The sequence below is a fragment of the Dunckerocampus dactyliophorus genome, chromosome 2 (assembly GCF_027744805.1).
Source record: "Dunckerocampus dactyliophorus isolate RoL2022-P2 chromosome 2, RoL_Ddac_1.1, whole genome shotgun sequence".
Lineage (NCBI taxonomy): Eukaryota > Metazoa > Chordata > Actinopteri > Syngnathiformes > Syngnathidae > Dunckerocampus > Dunckerocampus dactyliophorus.
The window spans coordinates 32917703-32943784 of NC_072820.1; the positions used below are offsets into that span (position 1 = coordinate 32917703).

The following is a 26082-nucleotide window of genomic DNA, read 5'->3' on the forward strand; positions in this document are numbered from 1 at the left end:
TTCTCGTCAAAGTGACGACAGTAAGGGAAAAGAAGCACTTCCGGTTACTATTTCCGCCATCGTCACGCATTGACAAGAGGGTATAACGTTGAAATACGTTGTGACGTTGAAATACATCGTACACGTTCTTTTGAGTTTTTCCCTCGCATCTGTAAAATATCAACAAATGAACAGGACATTTATAATGGCTCACCAGTCAAATAGTATTCACGTTGTCGGGACTTTTTATTTTGAAATGGCATCCGTGTCGGTGTAGAAAGCGAGCCGCCACTGCGTAAACTTCTCTTTTAAAACTCGATTTTTTTCTGTCTTTTTGCAACATTGTCGTGAACAAGTTGCTTACGTGTTAGAAAGTAAAGATGCCGATTGGAGCAATAATGAGTAACAAGACTTTTTGTTTTAACAAAACTTGAAAACCAACCGCCATTTGCACTTTACATACTAAAGTATTCATTTCTTTTAATTAGTTTAACAGTGTACAGTATACATGCTGATACTCTACGTTTAATCGCATATACCATGACCGATATCATGATTGCAGAATCACATCACCAATCCATTACTCTTGGACATGTCTGGTTATGCATCTTAATATACGGCTGTGTGAATATTTACATTCAACTCAAACAACAGAGTTCTCAGCGTCAAATTGTGAACACAATTGACCTCATTAAAACATAAAAAATATATTTTTCCAGTCACTTATGCCATTTTATGCAAAATGATCTCAAATGGAATATAGTCACACATTTTGTAGGACAGGAAGTCAACTGGCAGTGGGTGGCACTCCAAATTAAAATAGTGCATGTCGCCTCGCCAACAGATTTGGTTTAAAGAACACTAGATCATTAGGAACATCTAATGTACCCACTGAGGTGGTCTGGGAGTGTATAAAGACTAGTAAGAAGGTGAAAACCAGTAGTCTATATGGGGTACATTGCAGGCTTTACACATACATTCTTCCAATGTTACATAAGTTGAGGCTTTAAAGCTGATGCTACTTTTTACATGTTGCCTTTAAATGTGCATGAGCATCATCATCATCATCATCATGTTGCTTATCAGTCCATCCCACCTCAGTGACGCCGCTTTAAAAGAGTGTGCAGGAAACCAGGACGTGGGAAAAGAGAAAGAAGTGATCGCACCACAGCGCCTCCCTCAAAGTGTCCTGAAGGAGGAACTGCATGCAGAGGGAAACTACAGTGCATCTTGGTCAAACTCCCGAAGATCTGAAGAGGAGGAGATGAGGAAGGAAATGGAAAGAGAAGAAGAAAAAGGTGATGCAAGCCATTAATAAAATAAAACAAGAAAAAGGTGTTTTATTTGGTACAGATGAAGACAAAGGCAGTACAGTCATGTAGTCATGAATTTACTTTAGTGGGTTGCGGTCAGAATGCTTCGTTAGCCACGCCAGTAAACATGTACAGTCATCCCTAGCTACGCCGTGGTTCAAACATCGCTGCCGCCGTTTTTTCTGAGTTTTTTATTAATTCATAAATGATGGCTGTTTCGTGATTGAATACAGCCTATTATTAGTAAAAAATATATATATGTATGTTTAAGCAAATTGTACTAATTCGTGGGCTAAAATTAAGCATCTTCAAGCGTAAAAATGGCTAAATGAACTAAACTAAATGAACTAAAAATACAAACACAAGGCAGAAGAAGCATTCTAATTGTGAATGTAGTACAGTGTTCCCTCCTTTGTCGTGAGGAATAGGTTCCCAAAATAGGCCGAAATAAGTGAAATTCGCGTAGTAACCAACATGATTTTTTTTACAATTAGTATACAGTGTTCCCTCGCTCCATCGCGGTTCACTTTTTGCGGTTTCGCTCTTTTGCGGAATTTTTTAGATGCAATTTTGATGATTTTTAGAAACAACTTTACAGTGTAAGAACGCTGTTATAGGCCGAGCCTGGCCCTTTAAGAACAATTACGTTGTGGGAAGTTGAGTGTTGTAGTCTTCAGCGTCCTGATTGGCTGTATACCATCTTCCTGTTGTGTTCATGGCTAGCCATAGACATAGATAGAGGCCGCATCGAGTGGAACAAATGAATCCTCGGCTCACGGAGTACAACACGGGGGGAATATTACACGACGGCAGATGCAACACGCTTCAACAAGGACACGAAAACGCCACAGCCGAACGGCGAAGAGCCACGGTCAGTGAGTCATTAATTTCTTGTGTCGAACCAAGTAGTCTGTTCATTAAAATTCAAATGAAATTTGAAATTTGAGGTTGTTTAAACAAGAGAGAAATGTGAGAACATGTTAATGTCTTTCTGAGAAAAGTGTGTAAAGTGTATGGTGAGGGGTTTTACAGCCTTAAAACATATAGTATATAATGATGGTAAACAAATACAGTTGGCTACTTCGAGGATTTCACTTATTGCGGGCTATTTTGGAACTTATCCCCCGCGATAAACGAAGGAACACTGTACATGTTTATGGCTGTAAAACCCCCTCACTATAAACTTTATACACTTTGCTCACATTTTTCTCTTGTTTAAACACACACAAGGTTCAAATCTTCGTTTGAACTTTAATGATCAACCCACGAGGTTGGACACAAGAAATGATTAAGTGACTCACGCGTATTTCACTGCTCTGACCGTGCATCTTCGTCAAACATATTGTTGCTCTTGTCCTATTTTTGTCGTCCTCCCCCTCCTCCAACCGAAGATTCATTTATTCCGTAATGGCGCCCTACAGCCGTGTAACGTCTACCTTCCTTCAGCATGTCCAAAAGTCCAACTTTTTGTGGAATGGTTAGCATCTTCCTCTGCCTTTCGGCTGCAGAACGTTCCATGGACATTGTGGGTTTTGTCAGGGAGAAAACTTGCAAACATACAGAGTTCAGAGTACACCCAACCAGTTGGCAGACGACAATGGGCGGGTTCTCCCTTAGCCAATAAGGATGCAGAACACAATACTCGGGTTCTCACTTAGCCAATAAGGACACAGAACACAACACACGGGTTCTCCCTTAGCCAATAAGGACACAGAAAATTCGCCCTTATCGGGCGCCGTAGAAATGCGCTGTAGAAAAAAAAAATCTGAATCTATTTATGTTATTTATATCTAATACACTTTATCTTCTCTGATCATATCTACTATACTGGATAATACAAACGTAAAAGTGACTATAAGGGTGTTATTTCATGTCTTCAGGGCTCTAATAATGTTAAAAATATAGAAGGTCGGTTGTAAACAGGTTTTCTATGCCGTAACTACAAAAATATTCGTGGAAGTTCACTTATCGCGGTCGGGTCTGGAACCAATTAACCGTGATCAACGAGGGACGACTGTAAAACAGAAATCCTTAAAGTTTTATAACCTTTAGACAAATACTCAATGACTTATGGACAATTAGTTCCTAAGTCCGTGAGCATTTCCACCCTTTTGTGCGCACCGATTCAGAAATAGAAACGTAACCTTACAAAAAACACATTTTCCCATGACTGTGTGTAAAAAATAATATTGTTTAAGAGTCAGGACTCATAGGCGGGGTCGTACCTTCCTCTACGAATGTTTCTGGATTCCGCAGGGAGGTGAGAAGCAAGACAGGAGAGACACAAACAAATATCATTCCACGCAACTAAAAAGTTCAACATGTTTTTTGTGAGATGGTCCAGCAGGACAACAACATGACAGACATGAGAAGAAGGTGAAGGAGGAGGCTCTTACTTAAACCCCCATCCAGTTCCTCCCAGGACGATGGCTGCCAGCAGGATAGCGCCGGCCACAGAGCCTATGATGATGTTGGTACCACTCGGACCTGCAAGTACATAAAATACATACTGTAAATACTGCATACTTATTCATTTCTAGCTTTACAAAAATCACCTTTGTATTTCTCTGGTCCCTCAGGTGGGGTGGGAATGGGAATGGGGTCAAAGACACTGCAGTCCTTCCCGGTGTAGTCCCGATCGCAGATGCACTTCACCTCGTTGCTGCATGTCTGGAGAGGTTCAAAGGTCAAACATCATCAGGTGATTTGAATATTTTCCATAAAAAGGACTAAAGAGGTGGGGTCTCTCACGCCGTGATGGGAGCAGATGCGCGAGGACGACGAGCCGGGACACATGCTGAGGTTGAAGGTGGTGACCGGGAGGCAGCGGCGTTCCAGACACATCATGTTGGGCCCACACGGTGTTCCGTCTTCCACGTAGCCCAGGTCCAAGCCATCGTCCAGCACTGCGTGACCACCCCTTTATGACAACAAAGTCATATCAAGTTAGAGTTACCAAGTCCTATAAACCCAGCAGAGAGCGCTGTCTCACAAGTCTCAATCCACTCAACATTTTCCAGCAGGAAGATACTTTGACAAGACATGATGTTGTGTAACTACATCTTTTGTAAGTACAACACTGTATACTGTATGCCTGGAATTGTTTTGAATTGAAATCTGATTCGGTCTAGCAACAAGGCCAGGAAAAATAATCAGCCCAGTGTTTTAGAACAATTTTAGGAGGAATCACAAATGATTTGTGTTGTGTTTGCTATTTCAAACATAGTGTTTGAATACACACACACACACACACACACACACACACACACACACACACACACGCACATAAAAAACACATTCAAGTTAAGTCATGTTATTCAATATAATTTGAAAAGATAAGATTTGTTGTGGCTGCCAACAGTCTCTCAACAAACAAACTCTTGTTTACCATGGTTGGCAGCCATGTTTTGTTGACATTCTTCTGCAATGCTTTATGGTTATACCTCTAAGCTCCTTATGGGACATTTCTAACTTCCCAGTTACCTTGAATGTAGGCCTGCCATGATAATCGATAAATCGCTTAATCGAACGATAAATAATAACAAAGTTGATCATTTTGCCGGCCTCGATAAGTTGACATGTGCATGCATGCGTGTTTGTTTTCCCCGTCTCTCTTTACCACACAGGCTGGATGACAAGAAGGTTCACTCTGCACCTGTCTGTGTGTGTTGGTGCTACAGTGGAATGAAAGGAGAGAGTGAACTCTCCTCTCAGCCATTCAGCCTCTTTGCGCCAGTACGTGGAGGCGGGGCTACAAGTTAGCCTCATGAGCAAACATACGCTTACCAGACTGAAGGCACAAAAGCGATGGTTTCTAAGGCGAATGCCACAGTTCCAGTGTGGGAATATTACGGTTTTAAACAGAATGAACAAGGTGAGCGCATTGAGATACCGATTGAGATGCAGCGGAGCCTTCATCCCGACAGTCAACATTTACTGAGGCGTATGGTCAGCAAAACCGCAAAATGGTGCACACAGTGTCGTTCGCTATATGTTAAGCCTTCCTGTTAAGGAATAATACCCAACGTTCATTATTTATTGAAGTGCAATTTTCTTTACAGAGATTTGATACTCCATTTTATTTATTGTTGTGTGTGCTTTTTATGGGAGTGTTTTTTTTTCTAAGACAGGGTCTATTTTTTATTGTTTTTGATTGTTATTGTGATTTTGATTTATGTGCAATTTTTGCTAGAAGAGACTGGGAGTCCAATTTATTTTCATTAGTTTTTTTTTGTCTTTTTTTCTTTAATTTATGATGTGTGTTTAAATAATTTTATTTAAAAGCTTGAGAAATTAAAGTTTATTGCTTTGATACGATGTACCCACATTATTATGCCATATAATGGTCTCAAAAATGTTGTCAATAATATCGATTATTGACAGTAATTTCTAGGACAATTATCGTCCAGTAAACAGGAAACGCAAACGTGACAGGCCTACTTGAATGCATCATTCCTTCAAATCCAACCCACATGCATTAAATGCTCACCTGCAGTCCAGGTATCTGTTGTGGTGGTAGATGGTCAGACTTGTGAGTTTGCCCTGCAGCTCGCCAACACTGGGTTTGTCGGTCACGTTGGTGCACAGCAGCAGACCACACAGGACGTCCCTATGGAGGACGAGGAGGAACTTCAGTATTTCTGGCCCTTCGATATGGCTGCACTGTTCACTCACTGTTTGTTACAATGCATCCATCCCTGGCCGCCAGGCTCGGGACCACAGTTTCCTTTCTCGGTGCCCTCTGCATTGAGCTTTTCATAACAGAACCTGTCAGCGGAGTCTGAGAGGAAAAGCGTCGTTGATAAAGAGATGATTGACAGTAAAGTCAATCAGTACAATAGAAAAATGCTTTTATTATTATTATTCTATTTTAAAAAGTGTTCATTTTGCTGCATAACTATAAAATGTATTTAATAATTAAGGATATATTTTAAGTCATAACTTAGCTGATTAATAACACTGTAAAAATATCATTGTCATAATCATTATTATAATATATTAATTGTTCATAATTGGTCATTTAGAAACACAATACTTTATTTAATAATCAAGGTTTAATTGTCATATTTATTATTATTAGTGTTAACTCAGCTGACTATTTTATTTTAAAAAATATGTATTATTATTAGACAACGGTAATTTAGTTGCATTCTACAACTTAACAGGTGTGATTATTAACATTTTTATGATTAAAGTGTGAGCTGACTGTTTTATTGCAAAAATATACTCATTGCAAAAAATGGTAATTTTATTGCATAATATAATTTATTTAATAACTAAGATTTATGATTTGATGATATGATTTGATGATTAGTTTAGCAGATTCAGGTATCATATTAACACGATAATTCTTGCTATCATTTTATATATATATATATATATATATATATATAATATTCTTTTATTTTTTTATATATTTTTTTTCATTTTCTTTTAATATTATTTTATGTTTATTTTTTTAAGTGTTAATTTAGTTGCATAATACAATTTATTGTGTGAAGTATCAATTCTTCATCAAAAAAGTTTTAACTTAGCTGACTGATAATATCCATTATATATTTGATAATGTCAATAATATATTTTATTTAAAAAAATATTTCTTATTTTTAGTCAGGGTTCGAGACAAAATACATTATTGACTGTATAGATTTCAACACTGAGCAGTTCCTACTCCGGCCACTAGTGGGCGACTTAACACGCTTACTGTAGCCCCACAGGCTTCTGCACTGGGTGTCTCTGGTCTTACAGCGGCCTCCATAGCAACGACCCTGAAGAAGAAAAAGACGTTCAAGGTCACAATGGAGGGAATAGGAGGAGTTTAACAAGACATGGCCACCGTGTGTGTGTGTGTGTGTGTGTGCGTGTGTGTGTGTGTATACACGTATGACTTTACCTGTCCGGCCTCACATGTGTAGCCATCCAGTTTGTTGACGTTGTGAGGACACTTCAGAGAGTGTAAAGCACATACGTAAAATGTGTAACGCTTTCTTTAGAAAGTGATTGTGTGATCACGTTGTCCTACCTGGCTGGAGTCACCTGTGCAGGTTTCAGGGATGTCACAGTCGTTAACGGCCTCGCGACACGTCACTCCTCTCAGCTCGTACTGAGGCCACACGAGGAAAAACACCGTTAAGAACATACTTGTAGCGGAACCCTCGGCCACAAAGTGAACGTTGCTCACCTTGCAGTCGCGGCAGCAGAGGCCGTTGCTGCACATTGCATTGTGGGTAAGTGTGCATTTCTTGCAGCAGTTGGCGCCACTACGGGCACAGTCCTGTATAAAAGGGGAACTATCATACTTGTAAACTACACAACAATAATGGCAATAATAAAGTGGTGATTAAAGGAGAAGTTACCACTAGTGATCCACAGTCGCACTCCTCTCCCAGCTCTACGTAGCCATTGCCGCACTCAGGCGGGTCCAGCAGCTGCAACATTCAACAGTCTGACTGAACAAACTTTCTACAAAAAACAGTATCCTGATCAAAATTTTAAGACCAGTTGAAAAATTGCAAGAATTTTCATGTTGCACTGTTAAATCGTATGGAGGTTCTAAGTAGAGTTTCAAAATGCAAAAAGAAGAAATGGAAGTGAAATTAAAAAATGTATTAAAGTGAAATAGGCTGTTCATCAGCTGATCAAAAGTTTAAAATCGTGGCTCAAGAAAACTCAAAACCACCCCAAAATAGTCCACTTAAATTGTCAAAAAAGGACGCAGTAATGAGGAGCTACGCCATTCTTGTTAATCACCTCAAAAATTGGTGTGGGCATGCTTGATGTGAATGTTTCCAGGAGGCTCGTGGGAACATTGCTCCAAGTGGTGAAGATGGCTTCACGAAGCGCATCCACTGTCTGGAACTGATGGCCATTTTTATAAACTTCCCTTGCCATCCATCCCCAAATGTTCTCAATTGGATTTAGATCAGGGGAACATGCAGGATGGTCCAAAAGAGTGACTTTATCCCTTTGGAAGAAGTCCTGAGTCAGGCAGGCATTGTGAAGTGCTGCGTTCTTCTGTTGAAAAACTCAGTCATTACCTCACAAACGAGGGCCTTCAGTCATGAGGGATTCCCCCTGCAACATCTCCACATAGCCAGCTGCCATTTGACGCCCCTGCACAACCTAAAGCTCCATTGTTCCATTGAAGGAAAAACCACAAAGATTATGATGGCACCCCCTCCACTGTGCTGTGTGGAAAACATCTCAAGGTTATATTTTTCCCCATCAGAGAATAAAACTTTCTTCCACCTTTTAGTGCCCCATGCTTGGTGCTCTCGTGCAAATTCCTAATGGCAATTTGATGGTGTTGAAGGAGAGTGAGGCCCTCGAGGACGCTTTTTGTTCTTAAAACCCTTCTCTCACAGATGCTGTCTAATGGTTTTACTGGACTGCAATCAGCACAAGTAACAACCTTCACTTGGGCCGAGTTTTGTCCCATGTCTTGACGGACAGCTGTCGGATCCTCCGGCTCAGGGCTGGTGACATTTTTTTGGGTCTACTACTTGATTTTTTTGTTCCATAACCCTCAGGATCTTTAAGAAGTTTCACATGACTGTCTTACTGCGTCCAACCTCAACAGCAAAGGTGTGTTGCGAGAGGCCTTGCTTATGCAGCTCAACAATCCAATCGCATTCAAAGAGAGAAAGTTTTTTTGCCTTTGCCATCAAGAGATCATGACAGTGTGAATACCTGACAGAAAATGACATTGAATCCACATTTTTGCCAAGATTTTGACTTTTAAAGGCTGTGGTCTTGAACTTGTAATCAGCCGATGAACAGCCTATTTCACTTCAAACCTTGTTTGCAATAACTTGCTTCCTCAAAATGTTTTCTGTCTCACTCTCATTTCTTATGTTTCCATTTTGAAGCTCTACTTAGACCTCCTTAAGATCCAACAGTGCAATATGGAAATTATTTCCATTTTTCAACTGGCCTTCAAATTTTGATCAAGAGTGTATATGTGGCTTGCACTCGCAGGTAATATTAATAGATAAACATCAATCCATCCATTTTATATGCTGTTTGTCCTAACTAGGGTTGCAGGGGCACGCTGGAGCCTATCCCAGCTGACTTTGGGCAAGAGGCGGGGTACACTAATACAGTATTTAGGCATAATTTGGTAATGGTAATAATAATGGTAATAAAATCTGGTTCATTGTTAGAGAGTAAAGAGACAACATTGAGTTTCTACAATATTTCTTGGCCCGCCATCCCTCACCTTGCTGGGCTTGTTGAACAAGCAGCTGCCACCCCCTTGCTGCAGGAAGCGAAGATATTCGTCAACGCTGCAACGAGAGAACTTCCTAGGCAGGTAATAACTAATGAATTAAAAACACATACACACACAGAAATGATACGTTCATATTAGTTTGTCAGACAAAATTGCTAAACACTCAATATATAAAGTATTAGTCAAATGTTTGAATTACTTCCTCATGTTATTCAATGAGAAGGTGTGTCTAAACTGCATCTAAATACTGTATTTATTTGTTCTTACCCGGTGTCCTCCATGATGCACCCCAACCACGGGTCTGGACACCTGCAGTCTCCTGACCACACAAATGAAACACACTAATAGGAGAATGGCGCACATTCAGACCTGCACCAAGCCAAACAACTATGCAATGTCACAGATTGAAAAAAACAAAGCCTTTTTGGTGCATTATTCACAAGAAAGTAAAGAAAAGGACGAGGAAAAAAACGACAAGATTTGCATGTTTTCCTTCGATTATGCCCCACACCTCCACAGAGTCGTGTGTGAATCCCTTAACAGTGCAAGGAACCATGTTTGGTAACATTTGGTAACATTTGAGGCACAGTGTATTTTCCCCCCAAAAATAATGATAACAAAAAAATTAATTATAATATATATATATTTTGTACATATATTTTAAAATAATTTAGAATTAATTGTACTTTTCCACTTTATTTTAAAATAATTATTAAATCATATTTTTATTACACAAAATGCATAAAAAATATATTAATAAAAATGATAATGAAATAATCCACTATTCTAAAAAGTATAATACAAGTATTCTATAAAGTATGAAATATATTTATAATTTAAAATTAATTACATTACTTGTTATTCTTTTTTAAAACAATTATTAAGTAAGAATATTTTATATCAGGCACATAACCCTTGTAAAAACTTAAGTATATAAATAAAAATGACACTGAAATAATTATCTATAAAATAAAAGATTACATTTATAAATAAATTACAATAAAATATAATATTATTTATCATTAAATTATTATTAAAGCATATAATTTCATCTCGGCCGCACGGTGGTCTAGTGGTTGGCCAACACTGTAACAGCTTGGAGATCGGGAAGACATGGGTTCGATTCTCCCCTGGGCATTTCTGTGTGGAGTTTGCATGTTCTCCCCGTGTGTGTGTGGGTTTTCTCCGGGTACTCCGGTTTCCTCCCACATTCCAAAAACATGCATGTTAGGTTAATTGGAGACTCTAAATTGTCCATAGGTATGAATGTGAGTGTGAATGCTTGTTTGTCTATATGTGCCCTGTGATTGGCTGGCCACCAGTCCAGGGTGTACCCTCGCCTGCCGCTTCTTCCTCATTAGGGTCGCAGGTATGCCTGAGCCTATCCCAGCTGACTTTGGCTGAGAGGCGGGGTACACCCTGGACTGGTCGCCAGCCAATGGCAGGGCGCATATAGACAAACAACCATTCACACTCACATTCATACCTATGGACAATTTAGAGTCTCCAATTAACCTAACATGCATGTTTTTGGAATGTGGGAGGAAACCGGAGTACCCGGAGAAAACCCACACACACGGGGAGAACAGTCAGGCAGACGCTACAGGAGTTTGAAGTCCAGGACCACAAGGCTGGCAAACAGCTTTTACCCACAGGCCATCAGACTGCTCAACGAAGCACTCACACACGCCGCACGCAACACACGCACACACTCATAACACTTTATTTATTTATTTATTTGTATTATTTATCTGTATTAATGTCTCATCTGTTGTTGTTGCTTAATTTATTGGTATTTATGTTTCTTATGTTCTTATTCTTTTTCTTGTGTTTTCTTTCTTTTCTTGGGAGAATGAACAGAATAAGAATTTCATTGCATAGTATAAGTGCCTGTTTTACTATGCATATGACAGTAAAAATCTTGAATTTTGAATCTTGAACATGCTCCACACAGAGATGACACTGAAATAACTAATTCTAAAATAAGAAATTATATTTATAAATACATACAAATATTAATACTTTATGATTTTGAAAATAATAGTATTTTATTTCAGGCACACAACCCATATAAAAATGAATATATAAATACAAATAATGACACTAAAATGATTATAAAATAATTTATTACACTGTATGTATAAATAAACTACAATTATTTCTACTACTTTTTGATACTAATCTTTTATTTCATGCACATAACCCATATAAAACCATTTAAAATAAATCAAAAGTAGATTATTAAAACTCTAATAGAAAAATATTAACAATAATAATAAAGTAATAAAACGTCTTGCTATGTTCTGTGAGTTGGTAAAAGTGCTTTGTTAGCGTTGCATTCGAGAGTCACTGTGCTGACCTGCGGCAGGTCTGTCCTTGTTCCTCAGCATGCCGATGTTCTGACCCAGGCTCTGGCACAGTGTGATGGCCACCGGACCTACAGCGCCAAACTGAAAAAGAAAGTTATCTTGGGAAAAACCTCGCAAAAAAGGAAAAAAATTATGAAGGTCTTTACCTCGTTGATGCCGCCGCCCCTGCTGAGGGAGCAGACGCCGCCGATGTAGGCGGCCTCGCTGCGGCTGCTCATGAACGTCCTCCCGCTGCGAGGAGACACGGGGAGCTTGAAGCATGAGAACTATGAGAAACTTGGGGGAAATCAAACACAGAGAGTGAAGGCGGGCCAACCCACGAGAGGAGGTGCACGGCGTCGCAGCGTTCCCGGATGCTGGCCTTCCTGTACTTCATGAAGTCACGTAGCGTGAGCAGGGGGTCGTCACCCACCGAGATGCGGTTTTCAGAGGACCAGGTTTCCATGGCGACCAGGACGATGCGTGTGTTGAGCTGCTCCTTGTAAATCTGCACAGGACGGTACGTTAAAGTCATTAACATCAGATTTGAAACAGGCTTCTATGTGACAGCAGTCACAAGCAAGCGGCAGTAAAGAGCACTGTATTTTCAAGCCGAACATTTATTGCAATTTTTGGTCATTTCAAGTAATTTTTAGGCAGCAGACAACAGTGCAGGTTATCATAAATATCAGGGTGTTTACTTAGCTAAATACAAAGAGGATGACGCGTTGATTGCAAGTAGGCACCCAGCGACTATAGGAGAGTCTGCCATTAACTGACAGAGTTTCCCCTAGGATTTTTGAAGCTGTGGTGGTGGGCTACATGGGAAGGTGGACTGCCGCCACTGTGTCGTACCGCTGCTGCGTCTGCATCTTTTTTTCATGACAAACAGCAATTTTTTATTACTTTTTTATGGATTAACTTATCTATTTAACATTATTCAACAACCAGCGGAACATGAACCGAGAACATTGCAAAACTGTTAATTTATTGGCAAAGCTTCTGAGAGCACTTAAAGTGAGAGTCGAGCTTCCTTTTGTTACCTGACTTATTTAGTCCAATAGTTCTATGTCACTAGTACAAAACTAGCACAACATTTTGTACTATTTGACACAAACCTAAATTTAATTTGATGTCTGTTTTACAGTAATACGAATGCATGGGAAATGAATTGTTCAATCATATATTTAGTTCGAAATAACACAATTAACAAAATAACAATTTAAATATTTTTGTTATAGAAATCTGTCCTGTATAAACAGTATAACAAATTCGGAGCCCAGGGTTATGATAGCACAGGTGTATCCAACTTGCAGCACTATTTAAACTACTATGACAAAAAGAAAGTAGAGTTGAGCTATTTTTGTTTTATGTGACATAAGAAACAAAATGAAAGTCAACACAAGACGTGTCGCCTATCTGGTCACATGTGCGCAAGTGCAGACAGGAGATTCCGGTGCACGCTTATCAAAATAAAGCGCAGTGAAACATTTTATGATATTTTAGATAGTTTTCAAAGTAATTGTGGTCAATATGTGCATACATAATAATCTATATATGTATCTATATAGCATATACAGTATACCCATTCATACAACATATTACTTAGAAGAGTAAAAGATGAAAGCATACTGCATCCGCCATGTTCACCACCGCCTTGGCAAAGTTCTTTGTCAGAGATGTGGACCGACGCTGCTGGACAAACTGGAGAGCAGAAAATGTTCATTGAAAAGAAGAAGAGAAAAGAGCTGAGGGAATGATTTTTGTATAAAAGAGTCATGCTTCACTGTAGAAGCTGTAAAGCTCACCAGTTCATGGTCATTTATGACCATCAGCTCAATGTATTTGGTCTCTGACTGCACGGTGCGCTGACCACCCCGCACCTGCAGGCAACATACACAGAAATGGATCCTTGTAAAAGCATGTGCACAGTTTTTCATATAGCAACCACAATTTCATTTTTGCATCGGTTAGATATTCTTAAAAGAAAATTCCCTTTAAATTATGGAAAACACTTTCTTGGTGAACAAATTCAATCAATATAAAGCAAAAATATTTGAGTTAATTGAACTCTTAAAATGGTATATTAATTAAATTATGAATAACATTAAGTAAATAAATTGTGAATGAAATAAATATAAAGGTTATTAAAACATGGACATTGTTATGAAATCAATTTTTTTATATATATTTTTACAAATTAATTTCTATTTTTATTTGTATTTAAATTATCTGGGCGTTCTTAAGCATTAATATTAATTAAAAAGTCTGAGTTTATAGAGTATAGATTCTGAAGATTCCAATAAAGTTCAAGTGAGCTAGTATACAGCTCTGACTGCCCAAGTTTGTAACTGGGAAAAGTCAATTTAAAAAATTACAAAAAACAAAAATAAATAAATAAAAATAACATGTTATATTAAAACATTTGTATTATTAGTGATTAAGAATGTAATCTTTAACATATGTTATTGGTTCTTGGCATTTGCATTCTTTGCATTGCAATTTAAATTGAAAGTCAATAAATATGTCCAGATATTGTGCTAGGCTGCACTTTGGCCCAGTGGTTAGCATGTTGGCCTCACAGTCAGGAGCTCGACGGTTCAAATGGAGCGGAGGAGTTTGCATTAGTCCCCCCGTGGATGAGTTTTGTTCGAGTACTCCGCCTTACCCCCACATTCCAAAAACATGCATGTTAGGTTAACTGGAGTCCATAAGTATGAATGTGAGTGTGAATGGTTGGTTGTATATACAGTATGTGCCCTGGGATTGGCTGGTGACCAGTCCAGGGTGTACCACGCCTGTCACCCAAAGTCAGCTGGGATAGGCTCCAGCTCACCTGTGACCCTAATGAGGGCAAGCGGTGTAGAAAACAAATGGATAGATACTGTATTTCCAACTCCATAGAATTTAATCAAATCTGGTTATAATTTCCTGTGATTATTTAGAGTAGTGTTAGATTTTATTCCGTTGGACATTGAATAAATTGTGGTTATGGATAAAAAAACCTGGGGAAAAAAACATCTAATAGAATATTAATGACTAAACCAACAGACTAAAACATAAGAGTGAGAGTGACTGACTTGTCTTTTTGAGCGTCTCAAACCGTTAGTGAGCTTTGACTTCTCCTGCTCAGACAAGTCGGCTCCATCCTGCCTGTTCCTGTCACCCTCATCAGCAGCACCGCCGCCGCCTGTCTGCCCTTCAGGCTGGGTGTTATTCACGGTGCATTCTGGGAAACACAGTCAAAGAGAGAGAGCGTCAAGAAAACAAAGGCTTAGTCATCACGAGATTATTTTTGGTGTGCACTCATATCCAGGAGAAATCAATAGCACATGAGCCACGGATGCTAAATGAGGTGGAGAGGGTTCGGGTAACAGGATGGGAAGGTGAGGACATGTCCTGATGAGACGGGGAGTGTCATTGCAGCCTTTCAGTGAAGCTCCATCAGGAGAAAAAAGGACCAGAATGAGACGTGTGATCCTACCTGGACAAGGAGGTGGGAGTAGGTGGATGTGAGGCATGCGATACACAACGTGGTCCACCTAGGACACAACAAAACTAAATGTTTGATTGGGACACTATATTTTGTAGGGGTGTATTGTCGTTGTAGTGTAAACATACAACAAAATAAGCGCAGCAACAGATAGGAGATTGGAGTATAAAATATATGAAAACTGAAAAGAAAAATATGTACAAATGGAGGAAAACCATGTCAACAAACTGCTGATGTCTGTCAGCCAATCCAGGAAGCATTGACATAAACGGGTTCCACCATCATATTTTTTTTCCATAAAGCATTACATTACATTATAAAGTGCTCCACTTGACTTTCAGAAGTTTTTATCGGCGAGGAGAGCTCAGCTGATGCATAATTAATCATTCAATCAGCCACTCAGCAGGCGGCCATAATGGCAAGTTGTACACTGGAGCTGGAGATGAATAGTTTATGAAAATCTGACATATAAAGCCAAGGACACAACTAAAAGAGAGGGGGTGGGGCGATTGAGAAGAAGAGCTGCTATTGATCCGTCTGCTCTCATCTATTCTATGTAATAGAGCTCTATCACTAATGGAAAACGAGCTCTTATACATATACGCATATCTTCACCTCTGAACCATGAAACTGAACTATATTTGGAAAGTACAAGTCAAAGTCAACTCAAGTCAAAGGCAAACATTTCACCTCGCCACTGCCCGCAGGTTCGATCCCGTAGGAGACATTCCCGTCCGAGAACATTCCCCTGCAAAGATAACAACACAACAGCGTATAGGAACAGGGGGGTCACAACATGAGGTACACCTGCACTATAGGAGCTGTTAATAAGTAGAGATGCATGTATCCACAATCTTTAAAAGGGACCTATTATAATCATTTTTGGGCCTTTGCATCGAGTTCTGGACTCCTATAGAGCACACGATAACCCACACAGAAAGCTTTCGAGATCTTCCAGACTCTGCACCTCTTCCTGCACTGTTTCCTTGGGTTTCCTGCCTCCTGCCCAAACGGTCTGTGTAATTTACTCCACCCCCAGCCCTCCTCCAGGTACGCCTACCGCCAAGCCCACTCCGCTGTGATTGGTCACTCTCCCAAGCGCTCCTGAGGACTTCCGGACAGCTGCCGAACCCCTTTTGTCCGATTACTTACACAAAATAAACACAGGTAAATTGTTACTTACAGCTTGCTCTTCTGACTCTTCAACACGACCAAGTAACGTTGGAAAGGTTTGCGATTTTTTTCTGTTTTGGGGGGCAAAACAGTAACTTGAACAATTCATGAATAGCAATAGTAATTATATTGTACCATTAAAATATATAATTTTGGTTAAAGAGCTATTTTTTCCTTTTTTTGTTTTTTTGTAAAACAGTACATTTAAAAACAATAGTCATGTTTTGGGATTAAAAATGTCATTTGGGTTAAAGAGCTTTTGGTGTATTAACCTTTACAGAAACATTAGAAAAACACATACTATGCAATACATAGTACATAAACAGGAAGTACTCAAGCTATAATAATGTGCTTTACTATTTCTTTCCAGGGTATTTTGTAAAAAAGTAGGTTTAAACATTTTATGAATAACAATAATTATATTTTAATATTATGAAATATCATCTGGGTTAAAGAGCTTTTGGTGTATTAACCTTGACAGAAACATAAAAAACAAACATATATTACGGAATACATATATCGTACATAAATCGTACGTACCCAAGTAATAATAATGTGCTTTAATAATGATATTTTAGTATTATAAAATATAATTTGGATTAAAGAGCTTCTACATACTGGTGTCTTAACCTTTACTGAAACCTAAAAAATGATGTAAGAAATTTTAAAAATCCTATGTAATTAAGTAATAATCAGTGTTAGCAATTACAGAAACGTAAATAAATAAGCAGTGCTGTATTTAAGGCAGCTACGACATCAACTTTACAGTGGGTGGTGATATACTGCGCTTGTTAAGTACTGTACTATTCATATAAAAAGGTAGGATTGAACTATAAAAGGTAGGAAAAAAAAGGTAGAAATGAACTATAACTGGAGCTGCAACTTCTGCGTGACACATTTTGCACTCTCTACGGTTCTGGAGTCTCACCACAGGCCGTGACAGGTGGACACAGCGGCCCAGGAGTCCGGCAGACCTCGGACACGCCCTTGGTAGTAGCAGTGCTCCACGCCCTGGAAGAGAATAGATTAGTCGTGTATGACACATGCATGCTTGACTGTCATCTGTGTTCATTTTGAGCATAAAAAAGCTAAATTAATATAAATAAATGAATAAATATAGGGTTAGGAATGGGGAGTTGAATGTTTGCCATAATTTAGAAATCATCAAAGAAATGCATGACTGAAGACAACCACAATGTATCCCACACATTATGTATTCCAATAGATAATAGAGTTTAAAAATTGATCAAATTAGCTATAATAATAACATTTACATACAGTATATGTAATACAAAATTACATTTATTAAAATTAAAATTATTATTTTTATTTATTTATTTATTTAGTTTATTACATCTCTACCTAGTGGGGAACTTCGTTGGACAAAAAGGTAAGACATTATACTTGTGTATTTTCTGTGTGTGTGTATATACATACAGTGGTGTGAAAAAGTGTTTGCCCCTTCCTGATGTCTTATTCTTTGCATGTTTGTCACACTTAAATGTTTTAGATCAAACAAATTTAAATATTAGTCAATGTCAACACAACTGAAAAAATTCAGTTTTTAAATTAACATTTTTATCATTAAGGAAGAAAAAAAAATCAAAACCTACATGGCCCTGTGTGGAAAAAGTGATTGCCCCCCTTTTAAAGCATGTCTGAGATGAATTGAGATCTATCAGTCTGGAAAAGGCTATAAAGCCATTTCTAAAGCTTTGGGACTCCAGCGAACCACAGTGAGAGCCATTATCCACAAATGGCAAAAACATGGAACAGTGGGGAACCTTCCCAGGAGTGGCCGGCCAACCAAAATGACGCCAAGAAAAAAAGAAAAAAAAACCCACAACATCCAAAGAACTGCAGGCCTCACTTGCCTCAGTTAAAGGGGACGTATTGTGCTTTTCCTCTTTTCTGAGCAAAAAATGTTGTTACAATGTTGTATTCTCGTGTTAAACGATGCCAATGTGTCAGATAATGAGGTTTGCGCATTTGGAAGTGAGCCCTGAAAGCAATTTTGGACGGCTCTGCACGCTGTGTTTTACAAAGTGTTTTTTAAACACGGAGTTTCGTTGACGTCAATGCAACCCGGACCTCTTTATATGAGCATGCCCAGGCAAACGCTGTAGGCCTGCCCTCCCCCCGCTCTGCTTCGCTCTGCTCTGTTCCCCGTGTTAGCACGTATGGCTCCCAGCAAATGTTTGTTCGGGTGTGCCTAAAGTGGGACGCATCAGGCAGAAGTGGTTGGAGTTGCTGATTCCTGGCCAGCAAGAGAAAAAATATGCTCATCTGTCAGCAGCACTTCCCACCGGACTGTTTTTGTGAACATGGGCCAATAGAAAGCTTACTGTGTGGGTTATCGTGTGTAGCTGCTCTATAGGAGTCCAGGACTCTATACAAAGGCCCAAAAATTAGTATATTAGGTCTCCTTTAAGGTCAGTGTTCATGACTCCACCATAAGAAAGACACTGGACAAAAACGGCCTGCATGGCAGAGTTCCAAGACCAAAACCACTGCTGAACAAAAACAACATTAAGGCTTGTTTCAATTTTGCCAGAAAACATCTTGATGATCCCCAAGACCTTTGGGAAAATACTCTGTGGTCTGACGAGACAAATGTTTAGGTTTTTGGAAGGTGTGTGTCCCATTACATCTGGTGTAAAAGTAACGGTGCAATACAGAAAAAGAACATCATACCAACAGTAAAATATGGAAATTGACATTTCGGAAAAAGTAGGCTGGACAGGCTCACTGTTGAGAAAATTATTCTGAAACCCTTTATGATTAATCCTGTACTTGGGTTGGGTATGTGCGGCCCAGAGCCATGTAACTTCTCTAAAGGGGAAATAACATTTACAGATCTCAGCTTACTTACTGTAAAATAATACACTGCACTCTGGTGGAAAAAGACTCAAAGACCTTGTGTATCACATTGGTTAAGACAGACGTTATCAAGCCTTCCACTTGAAAGAATAACGAACATATTGAAGAGTAAAACACGGGCTTTTGAAGGACTTTGGGCACAGTTTGTTGCATACGTCAAAAGACTGTGAATATAAGTCCTGAAGATGAAGATGATGTATGGCCATGTAGCTCCATGTGAATTATAAGCTTTTGGTTTGATGTTTTTTGGCATCATTTCTCAAAATTCAATAAAAGACATTTTTGAAAACAAATAATAAGGTGGTGGTAGTGTGAAGGTCTGGGGCTGTTTTGCTGCTTCAGGAACTGGAAGACCTGCTGTGATAAATGGAACCATGAATTCTGCCGTCTACCAAAAAATCCTGAAGGAGAATGTCCGGCCATCTGTTGGTGACCTCAAGCTGAAAACCAACTTGAGTTCTGCAGCAGGACAATGATCCAAAACACACCAGCAGGTCCACCTCTGAATGGATGAAGAAAAAATAAAGACTTTGGAGTGGCTGAATCCTATTGAGATGCTGTGGCTCTCTGGCACTGAGCCAGGGAAGGCTAATAAATAAAAAGCTCAGATTACAGGGCTTTAGAAGCGGGAAGTCAAAATGCCTGATGCAGCACTCACCAGTGAACGTGAGCAGGACACGTGAGCACTTCATATAACGGACGGTGGCAAGGGCAGACGCACATTACATTATTTTATATAAGACATCATGCATCAGTCAGGACACATTGTCATCGCGGAGAGGACATGTGGGACATTCATTAGAAGTGCATTAGCATGTAATGACGTTTGTAGACAATCTAGAATACAGTACAGTCTTCATTGCTTTCAGGCCTTAAGCTATACTTGTATTGCTGTTATATGTCAAAGTGTATTCAGCCACACACTGACACCTTTAAAAGAGCAAGCCAAGACAAACCTCCTTGCTTAATTCAATTCCTCTGAGTTGTGTGTCACAGAGAATCAATGGGAGCACAGCCACCATCAGCTCAATGGAATGGCTGGCGGTCCACAAGGACCAATAAAGCAAAACGGATGCACAAAGTCAGAGGGAATTTTATTGGCATGTCAGTAAAGGTAAAGTAAATAAAGACAGAAATGGAAGGGGCTGGAGAATGGGGAGCTTTGTGTTGTGTTTTCAGTCATAGTTGTGTTTTGGTGCGATAATATAATTATCGAGCATTGTTACACCTGCTTAGCGTTTCCCAGAGATCTACTCTAGAGCCGTGATTATTTACAATTTAAACCCTAGTTGTCACTATGTTTATCTTTGACTGAAAAAGGCACTTCACTGACAACCTAAAATGAAAAAACGCCCCCTTCTACATGACTGTAAATTTCACTTGGAGATGAATAAAGTATCAATCTATCTATACAGTCAAACTTGTCTATAGCGGCCACGAGAGGGAGTCTGCAAAAGTGGCCGTTATAGACAGGTGGCCTCTATAGACAGGTTGGCGTCTAGTTTAAATGTTGACCAGTAGAGGAAAAAAAAGAAAAAAAAAGGGAAAAAATAATAATAATAATAATGTTGACCAGTAGAGGGCACTGCGGACTGCGGATAAAAGTTGTACAGCACTATTAGGCTTGTTATTATCATGGTTCATGGTTCATGGTTTTAATTCATCCTGAACATGCATATGAGTCAAACAGTAGCACATCACATAGTACAATTCACAATTTTGCATGTCCAAAAAGGAGTAGGAAGAAGCTAAGCTTATTTAATCCTACCCCTCATCAGTTTCACATCAGTTGCAATACATTTATTCACCTCTTGTTCTTCCAAGTGTACTTTGTAGGTCTACATGACAATGTAGTGCAATCATAGCCAAGGTTTTTACTTACTAAAAGGAAGCTAGAGGCTTAATAATAACTGATAGAATATATCCACGACCCACAGAACAAAGCTGTGCTAGTAATGTCTTACGCTTGTTTTTAATATTTTACTTTTTATACGGCAGAGTGTCATTACAGCTTTAGTTCATCAGGAAGTGACGGGAAGTGACGGTGGGCGTCCCAAGCAGGAGAGCTAGGCTCAGTGTTAGCTGTGAGTTTGGAGAGAGTTGGGAAGTGTGTTTATGTTGGCGTGGATGTAAAGTCCTGCAGTGTTCTCCGCTGTTAATAAAGCCATTAAAGTGCATCGGCGACGTGAGTCTCTCCTTCCCCACAACAAGCGGCATTACAGTATTGACCAGTGCACACCAGGAAATAAACGGTGTCACTTGTTACAGGCATTGGCTGGACAGCTATGTAGTGGGGCTTATTTAACCTTTGCCTTGTGGGCAAGCAGGAAGGAGAGACGATGCTGAGAGATGTGTGTGTGTTCTGAGCTGCTGTCTGGTGGCCGCGTTCAATAAATAAAGTTGGCAGAAGCAACAGGAGAAGTTTCCTTCTTTGCTTCGGAGCTGAATAACACTGACAAGTTAACAGACTAGTAGCGAACGGAAAAGAAGACGGCTTTGTTTGTGTTGAATACAGAAGATGAGGACTTTGATGGATTTGTGGATGAGGATTGATGAAAAATAACGTGAGTACATTCTAAAATACTTCAATTAAGTACAACCAAACTCAGTTTTGCTCCCGCTGCCGCATGCATGCTAGCGTATGTTTTTTTTATTGTAGCGTCGCTGGGAGCACGTCCTGTTCCCAGCCTACTTTGCGGTAATGTTTTGGTGCAAATGCTCTTAAAGTTACATGTTTGACCAGGAAATAGCAAGCTCAAAAGAAGACGGCTTTTTTATGTGGAACAACTGACAGTTTGTGTGGATCTTGTGAATGATTGTGACTGAGCTAGGACTCAGTAATTAAAGTCTACACACGACGCCTTCATTGATTGAAAAACAAAACTTTTTCGTGCATGAAGCTTCTACTTGAGTCGGTAATTTGGCCGCTATATGCGGTCAGATATTGACCAAGGGAGACAAAATGGGTGGCCGCTGGCCGCGTTGGACAGGTGACTGCTATACACAGGGTCTATATAACATGTAAATTTGCTGCGGGGGATTTTTCAGTGGCTGCTATAGGCAGGTGGCCGTTCTATAAAGGTGGCCGCTAAGACAGGTTTGACTGTATATCTATCACAACTACAACTACAAGCACAATAACTTTTTTCAAATGCAGATATTATTAAAATTGTGCAAGTGTACCTAATATTGTGGTCAGTGAATGCGCAACAAATTAGGTTCAGAAACAAATATATTTTCCTTTAATTCTCAGAGAATATTTTTATATTATTTTTTAATATTATTCTTTTATACATCTATTCCTCACACAGCCCAAACATTCAATGGTGGTGTAAGATTTTATATATCACGTTGTGAAAATTAGACGCTATCTGAATTCCCCTCACACCATAATAAAGTAGACCCACACTGCTGCTGCTGCTGATGATTACCATGACAACCGTCCACTGATTGGTCAGATGCTCTTTGGCGGAGAAACACGCAACAAGAGATAGGACGCGGAAAAATGGCATATAATTGTGTATTTCTGGTACACAATAAAACCAGGAAGAGGCTCGGGTGCTGTCAGTTTGGCACATACCTTTTAATGCCAATTGTCATCTTCTTACAAACAAACTGATCTACCTATAAGGGTTTGATACCTTAATCTGTGAGGGCTGTCCACCGTCTTCAAAGTGTCTCTCCACATAGTCTGCAGACAGGAGATGGCTGAGGATGAGAGAGATAAACATAAAAACATGAGGGGCACAAATATGACAAAATTAGGACAGTTATTTAGGTTTTATCTAATATAAATAGAGTAATACACACATGAAGGAGACACTGTAAAGTGTGTTGACTTACTGGTTGAGTTCCAGGTCGAGGATAAATGAGGTGCCAAAGGCCTCCACCAGGAAGCTGCTGTGAGCCAGATGCACGGGCTGATGGAAGACAGTGAGAAATATTTCACCAAAGGAGACATGTTCATTTTGTCTGTTCACATCTAACACCATGCATGCTCAACATTTTTATTTAAATGCTCAGAAAATACCCATGATAATTATATTTAAAGTAATTGCCATGAACAGGTCATAAGATAAGCAAGTGAGAGCCAATACTAGAGCTTAATGTCACAATCAAATCAGTACCGTGAAAGACATCAGACCGGCTTACAAACGCAACACTCGAGAACAACTAACATTTTTGAAGGAGTTTCCTAACAACAGTATTATTAATTCTTATATTCAATATTATATAAATGTATTTAATAGTAATTTAATAGCTCTGCCATTGTTGTTCTCTAACTACCTAGTTGAGGGTGAATCAACAGTGCCTCTGCTGGTTGCAGCCAAGTACTACACCTCAATTGCTTTCAGATGCAATGAATCAACTATCAACTGAAGTGAGTGTGTGCTTCAATAGTAGCCCAGTGTTTTCAATTTAATGAGAGTAACTTTACCAGAGTTTGTCCACATTGTTGCAACATTACAGCCTAACTATAAACATCCCATATTACAATTTCTACAGATAGAACATTTTTTATTAATAGGCTACCTGTGCCTCTGTTGTGGAGTTTTGGACCCGGGTGCTGAGGCGGCTGTGGAGCAGCTCCTCCTGGGAGTGGATTTGGTGCAAGAGCCTCTTGGGCTGCACCAAATCTTCAGCTGGGGGCTGCCACCCTTCCCTTAGACCTGCAACTACACAAGTACATTAGTGAAAGGGTACGGTCTCCAGACATGGCACTTATTTTACACCATCCTCACTTCACTTTTGCAGCTTAGGACTGGACTTCCACAAAGAGTAATCTTGTAGTCCTAAATTGGACCTACATTAGTGTACATTTGGGGCCAGATCTGGACTCCATGCTGTGCTCCATAAAAAATAGTGAGCTGCTGTGTTGCAATGTGATGCAAGTTGTGCACCAACCACATATTCTGTTATTATTGTGCAACAAACAGTAACGTTCCATTCGCAATTCAAAGCCATGCTCACCAGTCACGGAGCACCGTGCAAACACAGCAGCGAACAGCAGGCATCCCACAGCCCGCATGGTGCTCACATAGTCCCGGTGGTGTCTCCTGTGTCGGCGCCGTCAAGCGATCAGACAAGTGGCGAGCGGCAAGAACGGCGTGCACGGTCAACCTGGCTCAGGAGCAATCTCATCCGACGCGTCTAGACTGGAGTGGAGTCCATACAAGAAAACAAGAAATTAATAATCATCCTAGACGTCTGTTCTTCTGCTGACAAGAGACGACATGGGAAGTTACTTGAAAAGGGGCGTGCGGTGGGTCCCTGGAGCTCCTTGTGGTGGCCCTCCTGCCGGTGTTGTGGACAGCGCACAGCACTCGGTGCGTTTACCTACTCCAGCCTGACCGGGGCGGTAGTTAGTCGAAAGCGGCTTACAGCAGCACAAGTCAAAACACTTCATGCAGGACAACACATTGATGCATAACAAGATATTCAAACAGCAACAAGTGGCAAAGTTCCTCATTGAAAATACTCTTTGATGCTTATTGGCCGTGTAATTAAATGAATATGCTGAAAAATGATTCAATTCTGTGTTGATGCTGTTTTGTCTAATCAGTTGACTTGCCATGGGCACAAAAACAACTTGGAAAGAGCTATGGCAGGTATGTGGAATAAGACAACAGTAACCCATCAAATGCAACTCATTGGGGGTATTCTGCGAACGTGGCTCAACCAACTCAGGCTTTGTACTCAAGATGCAGCTTAACAGAACCTAAAATCCACAATCAGACTTAATTGGTCCCACGACCGTGGTTATCTACTTACTTTGTCAAGTCCGTTTTTCGGCTTTGTGCTAAGTGCGCGTTCACATAAAAAGGGGCGTCTCATTCTACTTCTGCTGAAAAGTGAAGCGATCCCAGTCAGTATATTTTACACAAGATGAGCTTGTCATTATTATGGGCTGTTATGAGTTCCCAAACGCAATACTGTCGCCGCCAATAGAGCGAGCGTGGACCGCTGGCATGCCAGCATGCAGCGTGTGAATGTGCAAGTTAATACTGATTAACACACAAACTATACCCTACTAATCTTTTCATTTATCAACACTAAACATTGCACAACTTTGACGTATTAACACCTATCCAATAAAAAAATGAATAAATTGGAGCAACAACTGTATATTTCATCTTTGAAATAAAGTAAATATTGTTTTCTAATGCTGTATCTCGTTGTGACCAGTAGATAGCAGTTTTATAGTTACGTATAAGTTATATTTATACAGGTAGTTTATTTTTTACAGTTATAGGCAGTTTTGTTATAATAAAGAAGTGTTTTCTTCCAGTTGATTAATGCCTCAGAGTGCTTATCCCTCCAGCAATTTTTGTAATATAAGAAGCCTAACGGGTTGAGTACTCACGCAAGGACTGCTGTGACATATACGTCTGCTAACGTTGGCCTAATCATTCATATTGCATTTTATTCCTTTATTCCTTGACTCAAAATGTGAGCATATCTAGTGTATTCCCTCGGCTGAAAATCTCGCTTACAGATAATATTAACACCTAATATTGGCAGTGAATGCTCTTTTATTCTATTTTTTTTCTCCACGTCCCCTTGCAGGCTCCATAAGCTCTCAATAAATGGCGATGCCATCTCCGAATTAAAGAATGAAACATCGCCACTTTCATAGCCGATTTTACAATGAAAGCCTGGACATAA

At 39.7% G+C, this 26082-nt stretch overlaps 1 protein-coding gene across 3 annotated transcripts; it reads right to left on the reverse strand.

The window, feature by feature from the left end:
• Positions 1–170: 170 nt before the first annotated feature.
• LOC129176646 (disintegrin and metalloproteinase domain-containing protein 11-like) lies at positions 171–24718 on the reverse strand. Of its 3 annotated transcripts, XM_054766899.1 has the most exons (28): positions 24663–24718; positions 24388–24572; positions 23950–24092; positions 23260–23336; positions 23058–23124; positions 17465–17547; positions 16054–16111; positions 15355–15412; positions 14951–15099; positions 13679–13753; positions 13503–13574; positions 12212–12378; positions 12038–12122; positions 11882–11972; positions 9790–9841; positions 9511–9610; positions 7649–7720; positions 7474–7566; positions 7315–7395; positions 7186–7236; positions 6997–7060; positions 5967–6072; positions 5782–5901; positions 4044–4212; positions 3848–3962; positions 3689–3779; positions 3518–3535; positions 171–1229 (listed from the first exon to the last, which is right to left on the reverse strand). In XM_054766899.1, exons 2-28 carry the CDS (start codon positions 24443–24445, stop codon positions 1214–1216), a joined length of 2331 nt encoding a protein of 776 aa, XP_054622874.1. In that variant the 5' UTR covers positions 24446–24572; positions 24663–24718; the 3' UTR covers positions 171–1213. The 3 variants fall into 3 exon arrangements, with proteins under 3 accessions (XP_054622874.1, XP_054622875.1, XP_054622873.1); XM_054766900.1 differs by lacking the exon at positions 171–1229 and having other exon boundaries at positions 1270–3535; positions 9511–9595; XM_054766898.1 differs by lacking the exon at positions 171–1229 and having other exon boundaries at positions 1270–3535.
• Between the last annotated feature and the right edge of the window lie 1364 nt (positions 24719–26082).

Coding starts and splice junctions, on each gene's coding strand:
- LOC129176646 (XM_054766898.1), bottom strand. CDS start 24,445: ATGCGGGCTGTGGGATGCCTGCTGTTCGCTGCTGTGTTTGCACGGTGC. Junction 7,567..7,648: donor GCGACTGTGGATCACTAGTG/GTAACTTCTCCT, acceptor CCTTTTATACAG/GACTGTGCCCGTAGTGGCGC. Junction 4,213..5,781: donor AACAGATACCTGGACTGCAG/GTGAGCATTTAA, acceptor GTTGTCATAAAG/GGGTGGTCACGCAGTGCTGG.